At 45.7% G+C, this 20,347-nt stretch overlaps 1 protein-coding gene across 1 annotated transcript in view; it reads right to left on the bottom strand.

The window, feature by feature from the left end:
• The window catches only part of LOC126262207 (venom dipeptidyl peptidase 4-like), a 425,317-nt gene that overhangs the window by 113,465 nt on the left and 291,505 nt on the right, over window positions 1-20,347 (bottom strand). The window contains exon 8 of the mRNA XM_049958631.1: window positions 15,721-15,830. Coding sequence (XP_049814588.1) covers window positions 15,721-15,830 — 110 coding nt within the window. The remainder of the gene's footprint in view (window positions 1-15,720; window positions 15,831-20,347) is intronic.

The following is a 20,347-nucleotide window of genomic DNA, read 5'->3' as shown; positions in this document are numbered from 1 at the left end:
ATTGCCACTCCAATTCACGTATCAAGTCTGTGCCACTATCTCCCCTTATTTCGCGATAATAAAAAACGAGCCGCCCTTCTCTGAACTTTTTGTATGTCATCCGTCAGTCCCACCTGATGCGTATCCCACAGCGCACAGCAATACTCCAGAATAGGGCGGACAATAGTGGTGTAAGCAGTCTCTCTAGTACATCTGTTGCATTTTGTAGGTGGTCTGCCGATGAATCGCAGTCTTTGGATTGCTCTACCCACAAGATTATCCACGTGATCGTTCCAGTTTAGGTTACTTGTAATTGTAATCCCTAAGTATTTAGTTGAATTTACAGCCTTCAGATTTGTGTGACTTGTCGCGTAATCGAAATTTAGCGGGTTTCTTTTAGTACTCACGTGAATAACTTCACACTTTTCTTTATTCACGGTCAGTTGCCACTTTTCGCATCATACAGACATCTTATCTAAATCATTCTGTAATTTGTTTTGGTCATCTGATGACTTTACAAGACGGTAAATAACAGCATCATCTGCAAACAATCTAAGACGGGTACTCAGATTGTCTCCCATGTCGTTAATGTAGATCAGGAATACAGGGCCTGTAACACTTGCTTGGGGGACGCCGAATATTACATCTGTTTTTGTCAATGAGTTTTCGTCTATTAATACGAACTGTGGCCTTCCTGACAGAAAATCACGAACCCAGTCGGACAACTGAGGCGATATTCCATAGGCACGCAGTTTGGTTAGAGCACGCTAGTGAGGAACGGTGTCGAAAACCTTCTGGAAATCTAAAAATATGGAATAAATTTGACATCCCCTGTCGATAGCACTCATTACTTCATGAGTATAAAGAGCTAGTTATATTCCGCAAAAACGATATTTTCTGAATCCGTGCTGACTGTGTGTGAATAAATCGTTTCCTTGAACGGCGTTCGCCAGCTTATTTATTTAATATTTAATCGTGTCCAAGCCATAGACAACCCACATATTACATATACACACAAATAAAAATACAATACACATATGTATAAATAAAACAAACACAAAATGGGGAGTCACATTACAATATAAAGACTAACATAGTACGAGGGCAGTTCAATAAGTAATGCAACACATTTTTTTTTCTGAAACAGGGGTTATTTTATTCAGCATTGAAATACACCAGGTTATTCCCCAATCTTTTAGCTACACAACACTATTTTTCAACGTAATCTCCATTCAATGCTACGGCCTTACGCCACCTTGAAATGAGGGCCTGTATGCCTGCACGGTACCATTCCACTGGTCGATGTCGGAGCCAACGTCGTACTGCATCAATAACTTCTTCATCATCCGCGTAGTGCCTCCCACGGATTGCGTCCTTCATTGGGCCAAACATATGGAAATCCGACGGTGCGAGATCGGGGCTGTAGGGTGCATGAGGAAGAACAGTCTACTGAAGTTTTGTGAGCTCCTCTCGGGTGCGAAGACTTGTGTGAGGTCTTGCGTTGTCATGAAGAAGGAGAAGTTCGTTCAGATTTTTGTGCCTACGAACACGCTGAAGTCGTTTCTTCAATTTCTGAAGAGTAGCACAATACACTTCAGAGTTGATCGTTTGACCATGGGGAAGGACATCGAACAGAATAACCCCTTCAGCGTCCCAGAAGACTGTAACCATAACTTTACCGGCTGAGGGTATGGCTTTAAACTTTTTCTTGGTAGGGGAGTGGGTGTGGCGCCACTCCATTGATTGCCGTTTTGTTTCAGGTTCGAAGTGATGAACCCATGTTTCATCGCCTGTAACAATCTTTGACAAGAAATTGTCACCCTCAGCCACATGACGAGCAAGCAATTCCGCACAGATGGTTCTCCTTTGCTCTTTATGGTGTTCGGTTAGACAACGAGGGATCCAGCGGGAACAAACCTTTGAATATCCCAACTGGTGAACAATTGTGACAGCACTACCAACAGAGATGTCAAGTTGAGCACTGAGTTGTTTGATGGTGATGCGTCGATCATCTCGAACGAGTGTGTTCGCACGCTCCGCCATTGCAGGAGTCACAGCTGTGCACGGCCGGCCCGCACGCGGGAGATCAGACAGTCTTGCTTGACCTTGCGGCAATGATGACACACGCTTTGCCCAACGACTCACCGTGCTTTTGTCCACTGCCAGATCACCGTAGACATTCTGCAAGCGCCTATGAATATCTGAGATGCCCTGGTTTTCCGCCAAAAGAAACTCGATCACTGCCGGTTGTTTGCAACGCACATCCATTACAGGCGCCATTTTAACAGCTCCGTACAGCGCTGCCACCTGTCGGAAGTCAATGAAACTATACGAGACGAAGCGGGAATGTTTGAAAATATTCCACAAGAAATTTCCGGTTTTTTCAACCAAAATTGGCCGAGAAAAAAAATGTGTTGCATTACTTATTGAACTGCCCTCGTATATATATATCATATCACATCCCGCCAAAATTCAGCGCATTTAACTGCCACTGCCGTAGCGTTTGCCAGATCTTCTTTCCTGCACACTTCCCCCATGTTGCTGCATTCCAGGAGGTGGTCCATTGTTTGGGTCTGTCCGCACTGGCACGTGTCCGTCCCGTCTCGGTATGCCCATTTACACATGCCTGCCATCTCGACTGCTAGTGATACGAAGCCGTTAGGATCCAGCACGTCGATCCGTATTACCCTGATTTGGTAAAACACATGGCGCGATTCACCACTGTGTCAGGCTGTAGAGCACGGGTCATGTACGATGGACAGCCAAGAACGTGCGCCACTTGCGACTCTCCGCACCACGTACGGGCCGAGTGCCCATCTGCCTCCCGGCGACGACGCTGCTCACCCAGCCGCTCCGGCAGTAAACGTGCCCCTGATCCGCGGCCGTGGCCACGACTCGAACGACCTTCGCGCGAGACAGCCCTCCCGTGGAACAGACACAGCAAGTAGACCGGACGGCACCTGCCACCACCCAACATAAGACTGCATATACACTACTGGCCATTAAAATTGCTACACCACGAAGATGACGTGCTGCAGACGCGAAATTTAACCGACAGGAAGAAGAAGCTGTGATATGCAAATGATTAGCTTTTCAGAGCATTCACACAAGGTTGGCGCCGGTGGCGACACCTACAACGTGCTGGCATGAGGAAAGTTTCCAACCGATTTCTCATACACAAACAGCAGTTGACCGGCGTTGCCTGGTGAAACGTTGTTGTGATGCCTCGTGTAAGGAGGAGAAATGCGTACCGTCACATTTCCAACTTTGATAAAGGTCGGATTCTAACCCAACGCGATTGCGGTTTATCGTTGCGCGACATTGCTGCTCGCGTTGATCGAGATCCAATGACTGTTAGCAGAATATGGAATCGGTAGGTTCAGGAGGGTAATACGGATCGCCGTGCTGGATCCCAACGGCTTCATATCACTAGCAGTCGAGATGGCAGGCGTCTTAACCGCATGGCTGTAGCGGATCATGCAGCCACGTCTCAATCCCCCAGTCAACAGATGGGGACGTTTCCAAGACAACAACTATCTGCACGAACAGTTCGACGACGTTTGCAGCAGCATGGACTATCAGCTCGGAGACCGTGGCTGCGGTTACCCTTGACGCTGCATCACAGACAGGAGCGCCTGCGATAGTGTACTCAACGACGAACCTGGGTGCACGAATGGCAAAACGCCTTTTTTTTCGGATGAATCCAGGTTCTGTTTACAGCATCATGGTGGTCGCATGTTTGGCGACATCGCGGTGAACGCACACTGGAAGCGTGTATTCGTCATCGCCATACTGGCGTATCACCCGACGTGATAGTATGAGGTGCCATTGGTTACAAGTCTCGGTCACCTCTTGTTCGCATCGACCGCACTTTGAACAGTGGACGCTACACTTCAGATGTGTTACGACCCGTGGCTCTACCCTTCATTCGATCCCTGCGAAACCCTACATTACAGCACGATAACGCACGACCGCATGTTGCAGGTCCTGTACGGGTCTTTCTGGATACAGAAAATGTTCGACTGCTGCCCTGGCCAGCACATTCTCCAGATCTCTCACCAATTACTAACGTCTGGTCAATGGTGGCCGAGCAACTGGCTCCCCACAATATGCCAGTCACTACTCTTGATGAACTGTGGTATCGTGTTCAAGCTGCATGGGCAGGTGCACCTGTACACGTCATCCAAGCTCTGTTTGACCCAATGCCAAGGCGTATCAAGGCCGTTATTACGGCCAGAGCTGGTTGTTCTGGGTACTGATTTCTCAGGATCTATGCACCCAAATTGCGTGAAAATGTAATCACATGTCAATTGTAGTATAATATATTTGTCCAATGAATACCCGTTTATCATCTGCATTTCTTCTTGGTGTAGCAATTTTAATGGCCAGTAGTGTAGGTCTTCGTCCGCTCAATTAGTTGACCAGACGATGCCAGTAGAGACGTCTGTCACAGATGCGACACCCGTTCCATCCGTACTGCAAACAGTAACTCAACTGCCTGTGCCGAAAGACAGTTAGGAGGCGCCTACATCAACGAGTACGGAGAGTGTCTTTACTGCACTCATTGTCAACCCTAGCGACCCAAATTTACAGAAACGTCTCAGGGACACAGCAGCAAGCGCAGGAACTGAATCTGCGTTGTCTGACAATTCCGAATCGAGTTTGAAACATAAGAACAAAAGACTCATAGGTCATTCCAAGGCAGAAACGTTGGCTCCTAAAACTAGAGAGAAACTGTCACAGACGAAAAAAAAAAAAAAAAACGAGACAGAACGCAGGTGATTGTGGCAAGAACAAAAACACGACAGTTTTTCTGGTGCTGATACTAGTGCGGAATGACGAACAAACAACAGGGCAATCACCAAAACCGTGATACCAGCAAAACATGTAACGAGGATATCTAAAAGTGACGAAGTGTATCATAACATGGACTGGGAAAATGATATTGAAGGAGAGGACGTTCCGGTGCATGCGACGGCGATCACATAAGTGCCGGCAGACCTTGTAGGCGTAGAAGGCGCAGCATCCGAAGCTACTTCAGGAAAGAATTGTCCTCTGTCTGACTGAGTCTGTTGCGCGAATGTCAGTTCAGCGTTCACTCTGCTGTGTCACCATGATGTACTCATTGTAATTTGAATCAAAGAGGTTGATTACTAACATAATTTATTCCCTTCATCCTCTACAATCATTGATCAGACGTATAGTATAACAACCTTAAACATCAATAGAATCAATCTCCAGTAGTGCTTTGAAGAAGTTCTGCATGAATCAGACACGCATGTGGTAAGGTTGCAAGAAGTAAATCTTAAGAGAGCCTTAATGCGGGACAGCCTTTTTAGTTAGAGAAAGCACACCTGTTGCAAATGTAAAAATGTAGAATCAGGGAGACGGATAAGTTGTCACATTTAACATTTATTAATATTTATACTCCAGCCGGTAATAATTCTAAACAGGAACTGGCCGTGTTCTTTAATCATAAGATTTTGTACCTCCTGAATGATGACGCCAATCACATGATAACAGGTGGCGACTGGAACTGTGTACTTAGTGACAAGGAGAAGACACCAAACTTCAATTTTTCTCGCGAACTCTCTGATTTGGTCAAAAACGTACAAATGAAGGATGTTTGGGAACTCATATATCCATCTACTGTCAAGTTTACGTTTCTTAGCAACGTGTCAGCAACCCGTCTGGACAGAATATAATTAACACGTAATCTGGAACGAAGTTTTTTCTTCTGCTGCAATAATCCCAACTAGTTCCACAGATTACTGTGTAGTAAAATATTGTGTTAAACTGAGCAAACAGGAAACATACTGGCGACTGAGTCATTGGAAGCTGAATGCGAGTATACTCGACGACGAGTTAGAAGAATCCATACGAATGATTTGGGATGCGTGTCTCAGTGCCGTCCTAGGTAAAACTCTGATATTTCCTGGTGAACATCGTGCGCAAAGAAGAAGTTAAGATCTGCAGGTACTAAGTATGAGAAAGAGAGAGAGCTCCGTTAACTAAAAACACGACAGAACTTTACTATACGTGTGTCAGGGAGTTCTACGATCAACCTTCGGATTCCACTGTGCACTACACGGAAATTAAAAAGATCAAAGCGAAACTGATAGCTTTAAAACGAAAACAGCTCGAAGGTCTAACAATACGATCTAAGCCCAGGACGACCCTTCAAGAAGACACTGCCTCGTTATATCACCTGCTGAAGCTCGCGCGGAATAAGCGGAATTTCTTCGTCGACAAAATGATCTTTGGAGACAACGTGTTGCCGGAGGAGCAAAATGACATAATCAGTGGGGTGCACCGCTTCTTCTACGAACTACACAGTGAAACTGCTTAGAATGAGCACCCTGTAGATGAAATGTTTGAAGGGATTAAGAAGAAAACACGGATCTTGCGACACGCTTCGCAAGTAAAGATCTATTGGACAAAGTAATTGCTACGGCTTCGAAAAAAACACCTACTCCCGACGGTTTGCCTGTTGAATTTTATAGAAAACTGTGGCACATTATCGGAGGAAAATTTACAGATATCGTAAATGAAGTATTAAATGGAGAGCCAGTACCCAGAGACTTTAAAGAAAGGATGATGATGATGATGATGTTTGGTATGTTGGGTCCTCAACTGCGCAGTTATCAGCGCCCGTATAAATTCCCAACCTTTGCTCAGTCCAATCTCACCACTTTCATGAATGATGATGAAATGATAAAGACAACACTAACGCCCGTCATCTCGAGGCAGATGATTAAAGAAAGGCTTACAATCCTTATTCATAAAGGGAACGGTACCAAATATATCAATAAAACAAGCCCAATATGCCTGCTGAATATCGACTACAAGCTGATAGCCCGTGCCATCGTATCCTGTGTAAGGAACCTTTTGAAGCACATAATAAGCAGAAACCAAACCTGCCTACCTGGCAGCAGTATCATTACAACCGTAAGTGAGCACAGAGATATTATCGCCATTTTCTCTACGATCGACTTAAAAGGAGCCCTAATATTTATTGGTTTCGCAAAAGCGTTTGACCGAGTGAATCATAGATACCTAATCAGGACATTGTCTAAAATTGGGTTTTCCAACAGATTCCGGCAGGTAATGGAGATTTCGGCGAAAATACTTATAAATGGCCAATACACAAAACAAATCGACATTCAAAGAGGTGTTTCACAAGGAAGCCCGCTATCGACGTTGCTTTTTGTGGTAGCGTTAGATCCATTGTTAAGGAAGTTACACAGTGACTAGGAAGACATCACCGTTATAGGTACTCAAAAATAACAGCCGCCTATGCTAACGACTTAGGTGTGTTAATCAGGAGCAGAGAAGATGTGTTTTAAAAACTGCACTGGACCAGTACAGGCAGGCCTCAGGCCCCAGTTCCTTGCTAAACGTGAGAGGTTTTGCACACATGAAACTAGACTAGGCAAAAACGCGGAGCAACACACATCCCTACGCATCGTCTTCCATAAGTGCCTTCTTAAAATGAAAGCCATATTAGATCCGCCACAAGTGACCTGAGCGTCTTGCAGAAGGTTCAACTTGTTAATATAACTATTCTGGCAAAAGAGCTTTATTTACGACAATGTTTGCCAATCCCTAAATGGATAGCTAAGTCAGTTCTGACTGAAGTATTTAGTGAAATGTAAATGTCGTGTGACTAGGCTCCCGTTCTCCGGGTGCAAGTCTTTCGATTTGATGCCACTTCGGCGACTTGCGCGTCGATGGGGTGAAATGATGATGATTAGGTCAACATAACACCCAGTCCCTGAGCGGAGTAAGTCTCCGACCCAGCTGGGAATCGAACCCGAGCCCTCAAGACTGACATTCTGTCGCGCTGACCACTCAGCTACCGGGCACGGACAAATATTTGGTTATATATGGCAAGAACAACTATTCTGCGTCGCATCTAGTGCTTTAACACTGTTTACAAAATAACAACAGTTTGTATTTAAAGAGAAATTTAGAATGCACTGAAAACCGACACCGTCACTGCTGCACTGCTGAAAACGACAGAGCCCAAGAGCCTCGATCCGCCGACGAATGTCGCAACGATCGGTCCTAAAGTAAAACATGTACGACAATTATACAAAGAATTCAGCTATATCAGATTCAATGGCAGAAAACAATCAGACGCGAACAACCGTTCGATCGTAACAATGACAACGCAGCAGACGAAACGCAGCAAAGTTGAACAGAAAGTCTTCAGATAAGAATTGGAAGACAGAATGGAAAAATCTCACCACAAATGTTTTATCAAGTGAAGTGAAGGACTCCTGGTACAGAGTTGTCAGTAGAAAGTACAAATGAGAGACTTTATGCTATTCGTTTATGCGACACAAAACTGTGTCAAAAATTCCTTCTTGTTGACACGCTCTCACACATATTTACATGTGGTCGCTATTTAGGTACATGGAAGAACATCAAAAGAAAATTAGGTTTACTGAAACGATCTCATAGTAAATATACTCATGCTCATAAATTAAGGATAATGCTGATACAAGGTGAAACAACGCTCTGGTGAGCGGTTTGCGGGTTTAAATCACCTCGGTGTATGACCATGCGGTGCATTTGACGCGCGGTGGCACTGGCAGCAGTCAACATACTCAGAGCTGTGTTGGTGCATGTCAGAGTACGGTGCAGCGAGTAAGTGTGTAGACGTTTTCAGACGTGCTAATGGTGACTGTGTGCTTAAAGTGGCTCAGAGAACACATATTGATGACGTTACGAGGGGTGGAATACTAGGGCGAATGGAGGCTGGTCACACGCAGCAGGTCGTAGCACAGGCCCTCCGTGTCTCACAAAATGTGATCTCAAGATTATGGCAACGATTCCAGCAAACAGGAAACGTGTCCAGGCGCTACCGTACGGGACGTCCACGGTGTACAACACCACAAGGAGACCGGTATCTCACCATCAGTGTCAACAGACGGCCACAGAGTACTGCAGGTAGCTTTGCTCGGGACCTTAACGCAGCCACTGGAACAGTTGTCTCCAGACACACAGTCTATAGACGACTGAACAGACGTGGTTTATTCGCCCGGAGACCTACAAGGTGCATTCCACTAACCCCTGGTCACAGGAGAGCCAGTAAAGCCTGGTGTCAAGAACACAGTAGATGGTCATTGGAACAGTGGTCCCAGTTTATGTCACGAACGAGTCCAGGTTTAGTCTGAACAGTGATTCTCGCCGGGTTTTCACCTGGTGTGAAACAGGAACCCTTATTGCCCTTGAAAGGGACATGTATGGGGGTCGTGGTTTGATGGTGTGGGGTGGGATTAAGATTGGTGTACGTACACCCCTGCATGTCTTTGACAGAGGAACTGTAATAGGTCAGGTACATCGGGACGTCATTTTGCAACAGCATTTCCGCCTTTTCAGGGGTGCAGTGGGTCCCACCTTCCTCCTGATGGATGATTACACACGGCCCCACCGAGCTGCCATCGTGAAGGAGTATCTTGAAACAGAAGTTATCAGGCCAATGAATGGTCCTGCCTGTTTTCCAGACGTAAACCCCATCGAGCACGTCTGGGATGCTCTCGGTCGACGTATCGCTGCACGTCTTCAAATCCCAAGGACAGTTCAGGAGCTCCGACAGGTACTGGTGCAAGAATGGGAGGCTATACCCCAGCAGCTGCTCGATCACCTGATCCACAGTATGCCAACCCGTTGTGCGGCCTGTGTACGTGTGCACGGTGATCATATCCCAAATCGATGTCGGGGTATATGCGCAGCAAACGGTGGCGTTTTGTAGGACATGTGTCTCGGGATGGTTTTGTCAACTTATCACCAATACCGTTGACCTACAGATCTGTGTCGTGTGTGTTCCCTATTTGCCTATGCCACTAGCGCCAGTTTTGTGTAGTGCCACGTTGTGTTGCATCACATTTTGCAATTATCCTTAATTTATGAGCATGAGTGTACGTAGAAATCTCCGACGTGTTGGTTCCAGATCAGGGAGCTTTTACCTACATGAAAAAAATGCCATAATGTGGCTTTTCGGGAATTATGTCAATTGTATTATTAACAAGAAAGGAGATGACAGCCTATTGGAGTTCCAAACGTATATCGAAAGAGTATCCCACACACTCTCATTAAAATATCACAAAGTACAATTTGGAAATATGCTAAACATCCATTTCCAAAACCGGGTGAAGGGTAAGAAACATGTAGCTGCTCAATTTATTGTTGTGGAGCATGTAGGCGTGATAGCAACAAGTAGGGGATAGCTGCCGAGGGCGAAGTACGGTGGGGAGTTCGTGGACCCCGAGGCCGCTACTGTAGCGGTGAAGGCCTCAGCAGAACCCTGAAATGTCATCCCTCACACGCTGGTCAAGTGACACTCCAAGTAATTAGAAACGAAAATGACAAAGGACTCAGAAAGGAATCAAAGCTCGAAATAAGGACTTGAAGAAGTTAGATGGAATGTAGAAGCCCTGAAAGCAGAAATTCATAGGTCACCCGTTCGAATACGGCCCGAAGGAAACATTTTTATAGCTGCAGCTCGGAAGGACAATTGACACACAAGCTGACGGTCGTTCTACACGCGGCACAGGGATTCTCCTTCACCCGATTGAATCTTCGCCTGGGCGACGGTCAGTGCAACGAGAAGCCTGAAGCCTTTACGTCCCATGAGACGATTATGATTATTCATAGAGACAATATTATTAATAAACAGTAACGCCAAAGAAACTGGTATAGGCATGCGTATTCAGATATGTAAACAGGCAGAACGTGGTGTTACAATCGGTTCACGAGCGATGGGACACAGCATCTCCGAGACAGCGATGAAGTGGGAATTTTCACGTACGGCCATTTCACGAGTGTACCGTGAATATCAGGAATACGGTAAAATATCAAGTCTCCGACATCACAGCGGCCGGGAAAAGACCCTGCAAGAACGGGATCAACGAACATTGAAGACAATTTCTCAATGTAACAGAAGTACAACTCTTCCACAAATTGCTTCAGATTTCAATGCTGGGCCATCAATAAGTGTCAGCGTCCGAACCGTGGCTTTCGGAGGCGAAAGCCCACTCGTGTACCCTTGATGGCTGCACGACACAAGGCTACACGCCTCGCCTGGGCCCGTCAACATCGACATTGGACTCTTGACTGGAAACATGTTGCCTGGTCGGACGAGTCACATTTCAAATTGTATCGAGCGGATGGACGAGTACGTGTATGGAGATAATCTCATGAATCCGTGGGCCCTACATTTCAGCGGGGGACTGTTCAAGCTGGTGGAGGCTCTATAATGGTATGCGGCGTGTGCAGCTGGAGTGATATGGGACCTCTGATACGTCTAGATACGACTCTGACAGGTGACAGGTGACGCATCCTGTCTGGTCATCTGCATCCATTGATGTCCATCGTGCATTCCGACGGATTTGAGCAATTCCAGCAGGACTATGCGACACCCCACACGCCCAGAATTGCTACACAGTGACTCTAAGAACACTCTCTCAGTTTAAACACTTCTGCTGGCCACCAAACTCCCCAGACACGAACACTATTGAGCATATGTGGGATGCCTTGCAACGTGGTGTTCAGAAGAGATGTGCAACCCCTCGTACTCATAGGAATTTACGGACAGCCTCGCAGGATTCACAGTGTCAGTTCGTTCCAGCATTACTTTAGACATTAGTCGAGTCCATGCCATGTCGTGTTGCTGCACTTTTGCGTGATCGCGGGGGCCCTACACGATATTAGGCAGGTATACCAGCTTCTTTGGCTCTTCAGTGTATATGAATGATAGACTATTAATACTGTAATTAGTTATATTCTGGTTAAGATGCAGTTTATATATACACTCCTGGAAATGGAAAAAAGAACACATTGACACCGGTGTGTCAGACCCACCATACTTGCTCCGGACACTGCGAGAGGGCTGTACAAGCAATGATCACACGCACGGCACAGCGGACACACCAGGAACCGCGGCAGCCAGTTTGCCGTGGCGTACGGAGCTCCATCGCAGTCTTTAACACTGGTAGCATGCCGCGACAGCGTGGACGTCAACCGTATGTGCAGTTGACGGACTTTGAGCGAGGGCGTATAGTGGGCATGCGGGAGGCCGGGTGGACGTACCGCCGAATTGCTCAACACGTGGGGCGTGAGGTCTCCACAGTACATCGATGTTGTCGCCAGTGGTCGGCGGAAGGTGCACGTGCCCGTCGACCTGGGACCGGACCGCAGCGACGCACGGATGCACGCCAAGACCGTAGGATCCTACGCAGTGCCGTAGGGGAACGCACCGCCACTTCCCAGCAAATTAGGGACACTGTTGCTCCTGGGGTATCGGCGAGGACCATTCGCAACCGTCTCCATGAAGCTGGGCTACGGTCCCGCACACCGTTAGGCCGTCTTCCGCTCACGCCCCAACATCGTGCAGCCCGCCTCCAGTGGTGTCGCGACAGGCGTGAATGGAGGGACGAATGGAGACGTGTCGTCTTCAGCGATGAGAGTCGCTTCTGCCTTGGTGCCAATGATGGTCGTATGCGTGTTTGGCGCCGTGCAGGTGAGCGCCACAATCAGGACTGCATACGACCGAGGCACACAGGGCCAACACCCGGCATCATGGTGTGGGGAGCGATCTCCTACACTGGCCGTACACCACTGGTGATCGTCGAGGGAACACTGAATAGTGCACGGTACATCCAAACCGTCATCGAACCCATCGTTCTACCATTCCTAGACCGGCAAGGGAACTTGCTGTTCCAACAGGACAATGCACGTCCGCATGTATCCCGTGCCACCCAACGTGCTCTAGAAGGTGTAAGTCAACTACCCTGGCCAGCAAGATCTCCGGATCTGTCCCCCACTGAGCATGTTTGGGACTGGATGAAGCGTCGTCTCACGCGGTCTGCACGTCCAGCACGAACGCTGGTCCAACTGAGGCGCCAGGTGGAAATGGCATGGCAAGCCGTTCCACAGGACTACATCCAGCATCTCTACGATCGTCTCCATGGGAGAATAGCAGCCTGCATTTCTGCGAAAGGTGGATATACACTGTACTAGTGCCGACATTGTGCATGCTCTGTTGCCTGTGTCTATGTGCCTGTGGTTCTGTCAGTGTGATCATGTGATGTATCTGACCCCAGGAATGTGTCAATAAAGTTTCCCCTTCCTGGGACAATGAATTCACGGTGTTCTTATTTCAATTTCTAGGAGTATATATATATATATATATATATATATATATATATATATATATATATATGTGTGTGTGTGTGTGTGTGTGTGTGTGTGTGTGTAAAATCTTATGGGACTAAACTGCTAAGGTTATCAGTCCCTAAGATTACACACTACTTAACCTAAATTATCCTAAGGACAAACAGACACACCCTTGCCTGAGGGAGGACTCGAACCTCCACCGGCACCACTAGTGAAAGTTTTGCAATATGTGGCATAATGTGTTACCTCGTGGTGACAAATAAAGCAAGTTTTAAAAAAATGAAATAAAGAATGTTACCTTCGTTGTTGTATCGATGTACGGTAAACTACTGCTACAAAGGTATCAAATTCCTTTGCATAAAATCCGTAGAATCTCACAGGCACTTCATCCGGTGCAGCTGGCTCTCCACAAGTCACCAACAGTTAGAATAAGTCATCCTCGTTGGGTGAAGTTGAAACGACTGAGGTGACAGTGAGCGGTTTTGCCGTGGATTAAAAGTAAGAACGGCTATCAAATCGTGGAAGGTGGAATACGACAAGCACCAGAGACTACCAAACGTTGGAGAACTGCTGAACAGTAGAATAAAAATGAACTAGAAGAAGTTGGTGCTATGTTTCATTCCGTAATTCGGGAGTACAATCGGCGATGTACCTCATTTTGAGGTGTAACCGAAGAGAAACTTAGCAATCCTGTACGAAAAGAAACTCCGTGTCATTGGCTTTCGGAAGGAGTTGAGCGGGAGGAAGGCGTCTCTCGTATTGGCATATCGAGTGTGTTGGGGATAAAACCACAACGGACACCTGGGGCTGCAATGGACATTAGGCGGTTGGTGTGCTGAGGATGACGTGACAGGGACGGTCGGATAGAAACAAGGGGAACAACACACACAGTTAAAGCACGTGTCTGCGTGTAAAGAGTGGGTGGGAGACTGGAATGCAGTACAGTATCAAAGGCTTGCTTGCTGCTCGAGAGGTATAAATACTGTAACAGGCTGGATGGCAAATCATATGTAACGCCGTAATTTTTTAGTGGCTAATGGAAAAAACGAAACACAGGCTGAAATATTTTAGCGGCTAATGGAAAATATGAAATACAGGCTGAAACCATGTGTATAGTTTCTAATTATTTTCTACATTAGAATTAAAATGGTTCAAATGGCTCCAAGCACTATGGGACTTAACATCTGAGGTCATCAGTCCCCTAGAACTTAGAACAACTTAAACCTAACTAAGCTAAGGACATCACACACATCCATGCCCGAGGCAGGATTCGAACCTGCGACCGCAGCGGTCGCGCGGTTCCACACTGTAGCGCCTAGAACCGCCCGGCCACTCAGGCCGGCTACATTGGAATTACTTCGACTTGTTTCCGAGATAAACAGAGGTGACAAAAGTCATGGGACAGCGATATGCACATGTAACGATGGCGGTAGTATCGCGTACACAAGGTGTAAAAGGGCAGTGCATTGCCTGAGCTGTCATTTGCACTTTGGTGACTCATGTGGAAAGGTTTCTCATGTGATTATGGCCTCACGACGGGAATTAACAGACTTTGAGCGCGAACGGTAGTTGGAGGTAGACGCTTGGGACGTTCAATTTGGGAAATCGATAGGGATTTCAATATTTCGAGGTCCTCAGTGTCAAGAGTGCGCTGAGAATACCAAATTTCAGGCACCGTCTCTCACCACGGACAACGCAATGGCCGATGGCCTTCACTTAACGACCGAGAGGAGCAGCGGTTGTGTAGAGTTCTCAGTGCTAACAGACAAGAACGACGAACTTATCCGTTAGGACAGTGAGGTGAAATCTGGCGTTCGTGGGCTACGGCAGCAGACGACCGGAACAAGTGCCTTCGCTAACAGCACGACATCGCCTGCAGCGCCTTTCCTGGACTCGTGATCATGTTGGTTGGTCTCTAGGCGTCTGGAAAACCGTGGTCTGGTCAGACGAGTCCCGATTTCAGTCGGTACGAGCTCATAGTAGGGTTCGAGTACGGCGCAGACCCCACGAAGCCAGGGACACAAGTTGTCAACAAGGCACTGTGCAAGCGTGTGGTGGTTCCGTAGTCTTGTGGGCTGGGTCTTGGTTGTGTTCGGCTACTTGCAGAATATTTGCAGTCATTCACGGACTTTATGTGCCCAAACAATGAGAGAATTTTTTAGGATGACACTACGTCATGTCACCGGGCCACAGTTGTTCGCGATTGGACAGTGCGAGAGAATGATTTGGCCACCCAGATCGTCTGACATGGATCCCATATAACATTTATTGGTCATAATGTAGAGGTCAGTTCGTGAACAGCACCCTACACCGGAAACACTTTCGCAGTTATGGACTGCTGTAGAGGCAACATGGTTCATTATTTCTGCAGGGTACTTTCAACGACTTGAGTCCCTGCCACGTCGAGTGGCTGCACTACGCCGGGTCGAAGGAGGTCCGACTGATATTGGGAGGTATCCCATGACTTTTGTCACTTCATTGTAAATTGTGCTGACGAAACTGATTCCTCAAAGTTGCGAGATATAACTGGAAAGTAGAACAATACTGCGGAGTACTCACTTTCCGAGGACGTCTGTGGGACCCACGAGTTGTTGGACGGTTACGGAGGCTTCGCCGGCAGCAGGCAGTGTTGCCAACTTCAGCGTTACTCTGGAGTTCGGCGTGCCCGGCTGCAACGGCAATAGCAGTTATTCCCTAGTATCTCTGGTAGGAAAAGGATATTGCTGTTGTGTTATACGAATGCTATGGACATTTTAGCAACTAAAATGTCTGCGTATTTTACTTCCGCTTCATGACTGCATTTAACAAAATACAATCTTACTTTCCAACTCCACACTGCAATAACAGCAGATTGTTAGGAAAAAAGTATTATTTTACTACAAAATTTAGAAATTGCAGATGTTGAAAACGAAGTGGAATGCGCAGAAACTGATAAAAATAATTAACTTTGCTCTCAGTGCAATGATGGAGATTTTAATACATTTTGTAATGAGAGGATAAGGTGCAATTTCGGTTTTTATTAACAAATTACTTTTCTTTCTAAAAAGTAGTTTCACATTTGACGTGTCATGCAATTACTCGAATGGTCCATCTTCATCGCCATCAGCAACAAAATATCAAGCCAATGTTTAAACTTCTTTGCCTGATTTTTACCAATTTGATAAAGTTATTAAGAAATTCTCTTATTAGTAAACAGTGTTATATTTAGAATATCACTCCGAAATGCCCGTCAAATTACATCATCTTTCGTTAAGTCAGTAGCATTTATTAATAATTCAAATTTGCAAGGGTGCAATACATACGTTTTCAGTCGTAGCTTAGATCTAGTAATGTGTTGTTGCCTACCCAGCATCCATCAGTTAGTAAGCATTTGAGCTTCTCCTGATACACTTACCAAAACAACCAACTACACAGGAGCAAACCAGAAAACAAATGCGGAAAATCAGCTGCACATTCAGACGTCCTACCTGTGTCCGTCTCAGCATCTGCCAGCGCTCTCAAAAATCGTTCTTCGCCAGCAACTCTCGACATAGTAATCTGAGGGACATAGTAATCTGAGGATGTTTGCAGCTATCTATCTATCTCAAAAAGAATCGTTGCTTTGAAAAATAAAGACTGTATTCGGAAATAGCTTGGACCACAATTAAGGCCAGAAAAAAACCTTTACAAATATACACTATTTGATCAGAAGTATCCAGACATCCCCAAAAACATACGTTTTTCATATTAGGTGCATTGTGCCGCCACCTACTTCCAGGTACTCCATATCAGCGACCTCAGTAGTCATTAGACATCGTGAGAGAGCAGAATGGGGCGCTCCGTGGAACTCACGGACTTCGAACGTGGTCAGGTGACTGGTTGTCACTTATGTCACACGTCTGTACGCGGGATTTCCACACTCCTAAACATCCCTAGGTCCACTATTTCCGATATTATAGTGAAGTGGAAACGTGAAGGGACACGTACAGCACAAAAGCGTACAGGAAGACCTCGTCTGTTAAACTGAGGATGGTCGTAATCTGTAATAGGCAGACATCTATCCAGACCATCACACAGGAATTCCAAACTGCATCAGGATCCACTGCAAGTACAATGACACTTACGCGGGAGGTGAGAAAACTTGGATTTCATGGTCAAGCGGCTGCTCATAAGCCACACATCAGGCCAGTAAATGCCAAACGACGCCTCGCTTGGTGTAAGGAGCGTAAACATTGGAACAACAGTGGAAAAACGTTATGTGGAGTGACGAATCACGGTACACGATGTGGCGAACCGATGGCTGGGTGTGGGTATGGCGAATGCCCGGTGAACATCATCTGCCAGCGTGTGTAGCGACAACAGTAAAATTCGGAGGCCGTGGTGTTATGGTGTAGTCGTGTTTTTCATGGAGAGGTCTTGTACCCCCTTGCTGTTGTGCGTGGCACTATCACAGCACAGGCCTACATTGCTGTTTTAAACATCTTCTTGCTTCCCACTGTTGAAGAGCAATTCGGGGACAGCGATTGCATCTTTCAACACGATCGAGCACCTGTTCATAATGCACGGCCTGTGGCGGAGTGGTTACACGACAATAACATCCCTGTAATTGCTGGGCTGCACACAGTCCTGATCTGAATCCTATAGAACACCTTTAGTATGTTTTCGAACGCCGACTTCGTGCCAGGCCTCACCGACCTACATCGATACCCCTCAGTGCAGCACTCCATGAAGAACGGACTGCCATTCCCCAAGAAACCTTCCAGCACCTGGCTGAACGTATGCCTGCGAGAGTGGAAGCTGTTATCAAGGCTAAGGGTGGGCCAACTTACACCATTTCACATTGTCAAACATTTTCTCTAAGTCGAGGGATCGTATGAATTTGTCCAACTTCTATTATCAACCGCAACGTCAGAACTGCCTTTCTGGGGCCTCTACCTTTCCTAAAGCCAATCGCCATTTAACAGTTCCTCGATTTTATTTTCCACTCTACTGTACATGACTCTTGTCAATAGCTTGAATGCATGAGCCTTTAAGCCTATTATGCGATAGTCCTCGATTTTATCTGCCCAAACATTTTCGGAATTGCGTCGATGAGATTTTTCCGATACTCGGATGCTATGCCTCCGTCTCATAGATTCTACATACCAACTTGACTAGTCGTTCGGTTGCCGCTTTCCTCACTGACTTTAAAAATTCCAAGACAAAAAAAATTATGGACAACGAAAGAATTATCTGAACGGAACGGAAATTTGTATATGTGATGTGCTTGTACAAACAAATTAGTACAATTTCAAAAAAATTGGATTATTTATTCAAAAGAACTTTGGTCCACCTGTTTCCCTTATGCAAGCCTTTATCCTGCTTGGCACTGATTGATATAGTTGCTGGATGTCCTCCTGAGGGATTCAGGGTAATAGTTCAATGCATTACATCTTTCAAATTCCATTGATGAGAACTTCACTCAGTTTTTTTAATTTTTTTTTTCAAATGGTGGCCTTATATTATCCTATGCATTCAATAAACAGCTGCTTTTGAGGAAGACGTTTGTTATATGTGATACGGAAAGGCAACCCCGACTACATCCGATGATGTTTCACGGCATGATACAGAACATGTTAAATAATTATAAAGAAAAACAAGCAATTGCAAAACACAAAATATTACCATATGAATTCAAACAAATTTCTGTTAACAAGAAATGGAGAGTTAACGATTAAATTGTGAATTTGTAGACACAGTTTTGCATAACTCTGTAGGATACAGAGTGATTTAGGTGGCCCTGCCAATATGTTTTATGGACCTCGGAACGCCTACAAAAATCACGCGCGAGGTTTTCATAATCTCTCGCACGTTACGCACAAAATATTAGTTCTAGAGAAAAAATGAACCGATCCTTTTTGTAGGAAATTTAATGAAGTTAAATTTTGTATTAGGAGACGTCTACGCCGGAGGACACCGTTATCGACTTACGGGGAGGTTTACTATCTTTGTCCCGAAAAAGGCATACTCTATGAGAATTTTTTTCTCGGGATGTGTTATAGATATCAATATCAAATTTGGTTAACATGTTTATTGATATTTCCTCTACAAACTGGAATTTTTTCGACGGGAAATGTCGAAGAGTGAAGGCGGAAGTGCCGTCGGAACGAAACAAAATTTCGATGTAGACCTCAACGCGCGATATGTCACAGGTCAACTGGCTCGTCTGAAATCAAAATTGAGTTGACATTAGCGAAGTTATATAAGATTCTTTACGAATTGTACCTCGCTTAAGTTATTTAGACCATAGGAAACAAAATGGAGGCCATTTGAAAAAATAGGGTTTTTTTCATCGATTTTTCGACTTCGTCGGCCAAGTAAAAATATTTATACCTGATGGATCGGAATAAAAGTGGTACAACTCCTAGATAATTCAGTTATCTTCGTCGGAAACAATCATGCCAATCGGTTCAGTAGATTTGAAGTTACCATACCGCGCGATAAAAAAAAGTCATTTCGAAATGCGTTTGCAACGGGTCCATAAACTAGTCCTTGCTCTTCCTCATAGAGGGTGTTCTGCTCGATCTGGGCCATCCTGCGCTGCTCCAGAGCCTCTCGTACGGCCGGTGACAAGCGGTTTTCGGCCGCTTGAATCCGGTGGTCGTCCGAATGCTTGGCGAGCTGCGTCGAATATTGTCCCAGGGTGACGCCCATCGTTGTCATGGTCTTCAGAATTGCTAAATAGCCTTCGTTGAAGCTGCTCACTGCCAGGAAAGTCGCAATCTCCACAGTCTTCGCACCAGAATGCAAATACTTGGGGGCTAGCTTCCAAACACACGCGTTCAAAATTTCATTTGAATTTTGTGTGTTTCCTCCCAAGCACCGGTACAATAACTCGTCCTCTGAAATAAAAAAAACTGGTGCGTGCAAAAGTCCGAATTCAGGTAGGTGTATTTTTTGTTCAACCGCGAATAACAAACATTTCCGTTTCGTATTCGGAAAAACCTTTTCGGGAGTGGATTCTAAACACTTTCATGGATCCAAAAATGCAATTTTAAAAAAAATATTTTTGAACCAAAAGATAACCTTCCCTTAATTCAAGAAAAACTCGTTGGAAGTCACCATTGTACGTTTTTCTTGAATAATTGGAAGACTAGTTTCTCTAGGGAAAACGTAGCCCACAACAAAATTTAACTACATCAAATGTGCTGCAGATACGTCGTATTAC

The sequence above is a fragment of the Schistocerca nitens genome, chromosome 6, assembly GCF_023898315.1.
Source record: "Schistocerca nitens isolate TAMUIC-IGC-003100 chromosome 6, iqSchNite1.1, whole genome shotgun sequence".
Taxonomy (NCBI): domain Eukaryota; kingdom Metazoa; phylum Arthropoda; class Insecta; order Orthoptera; family Acrididae; genus Schistocerca; species Schistocerca nitens.
The sequence above is the reverse complement of the archived record's forward strand: the minus strand, read 5'-3'. Positions and strand labels throughout refer to the sequence as shown.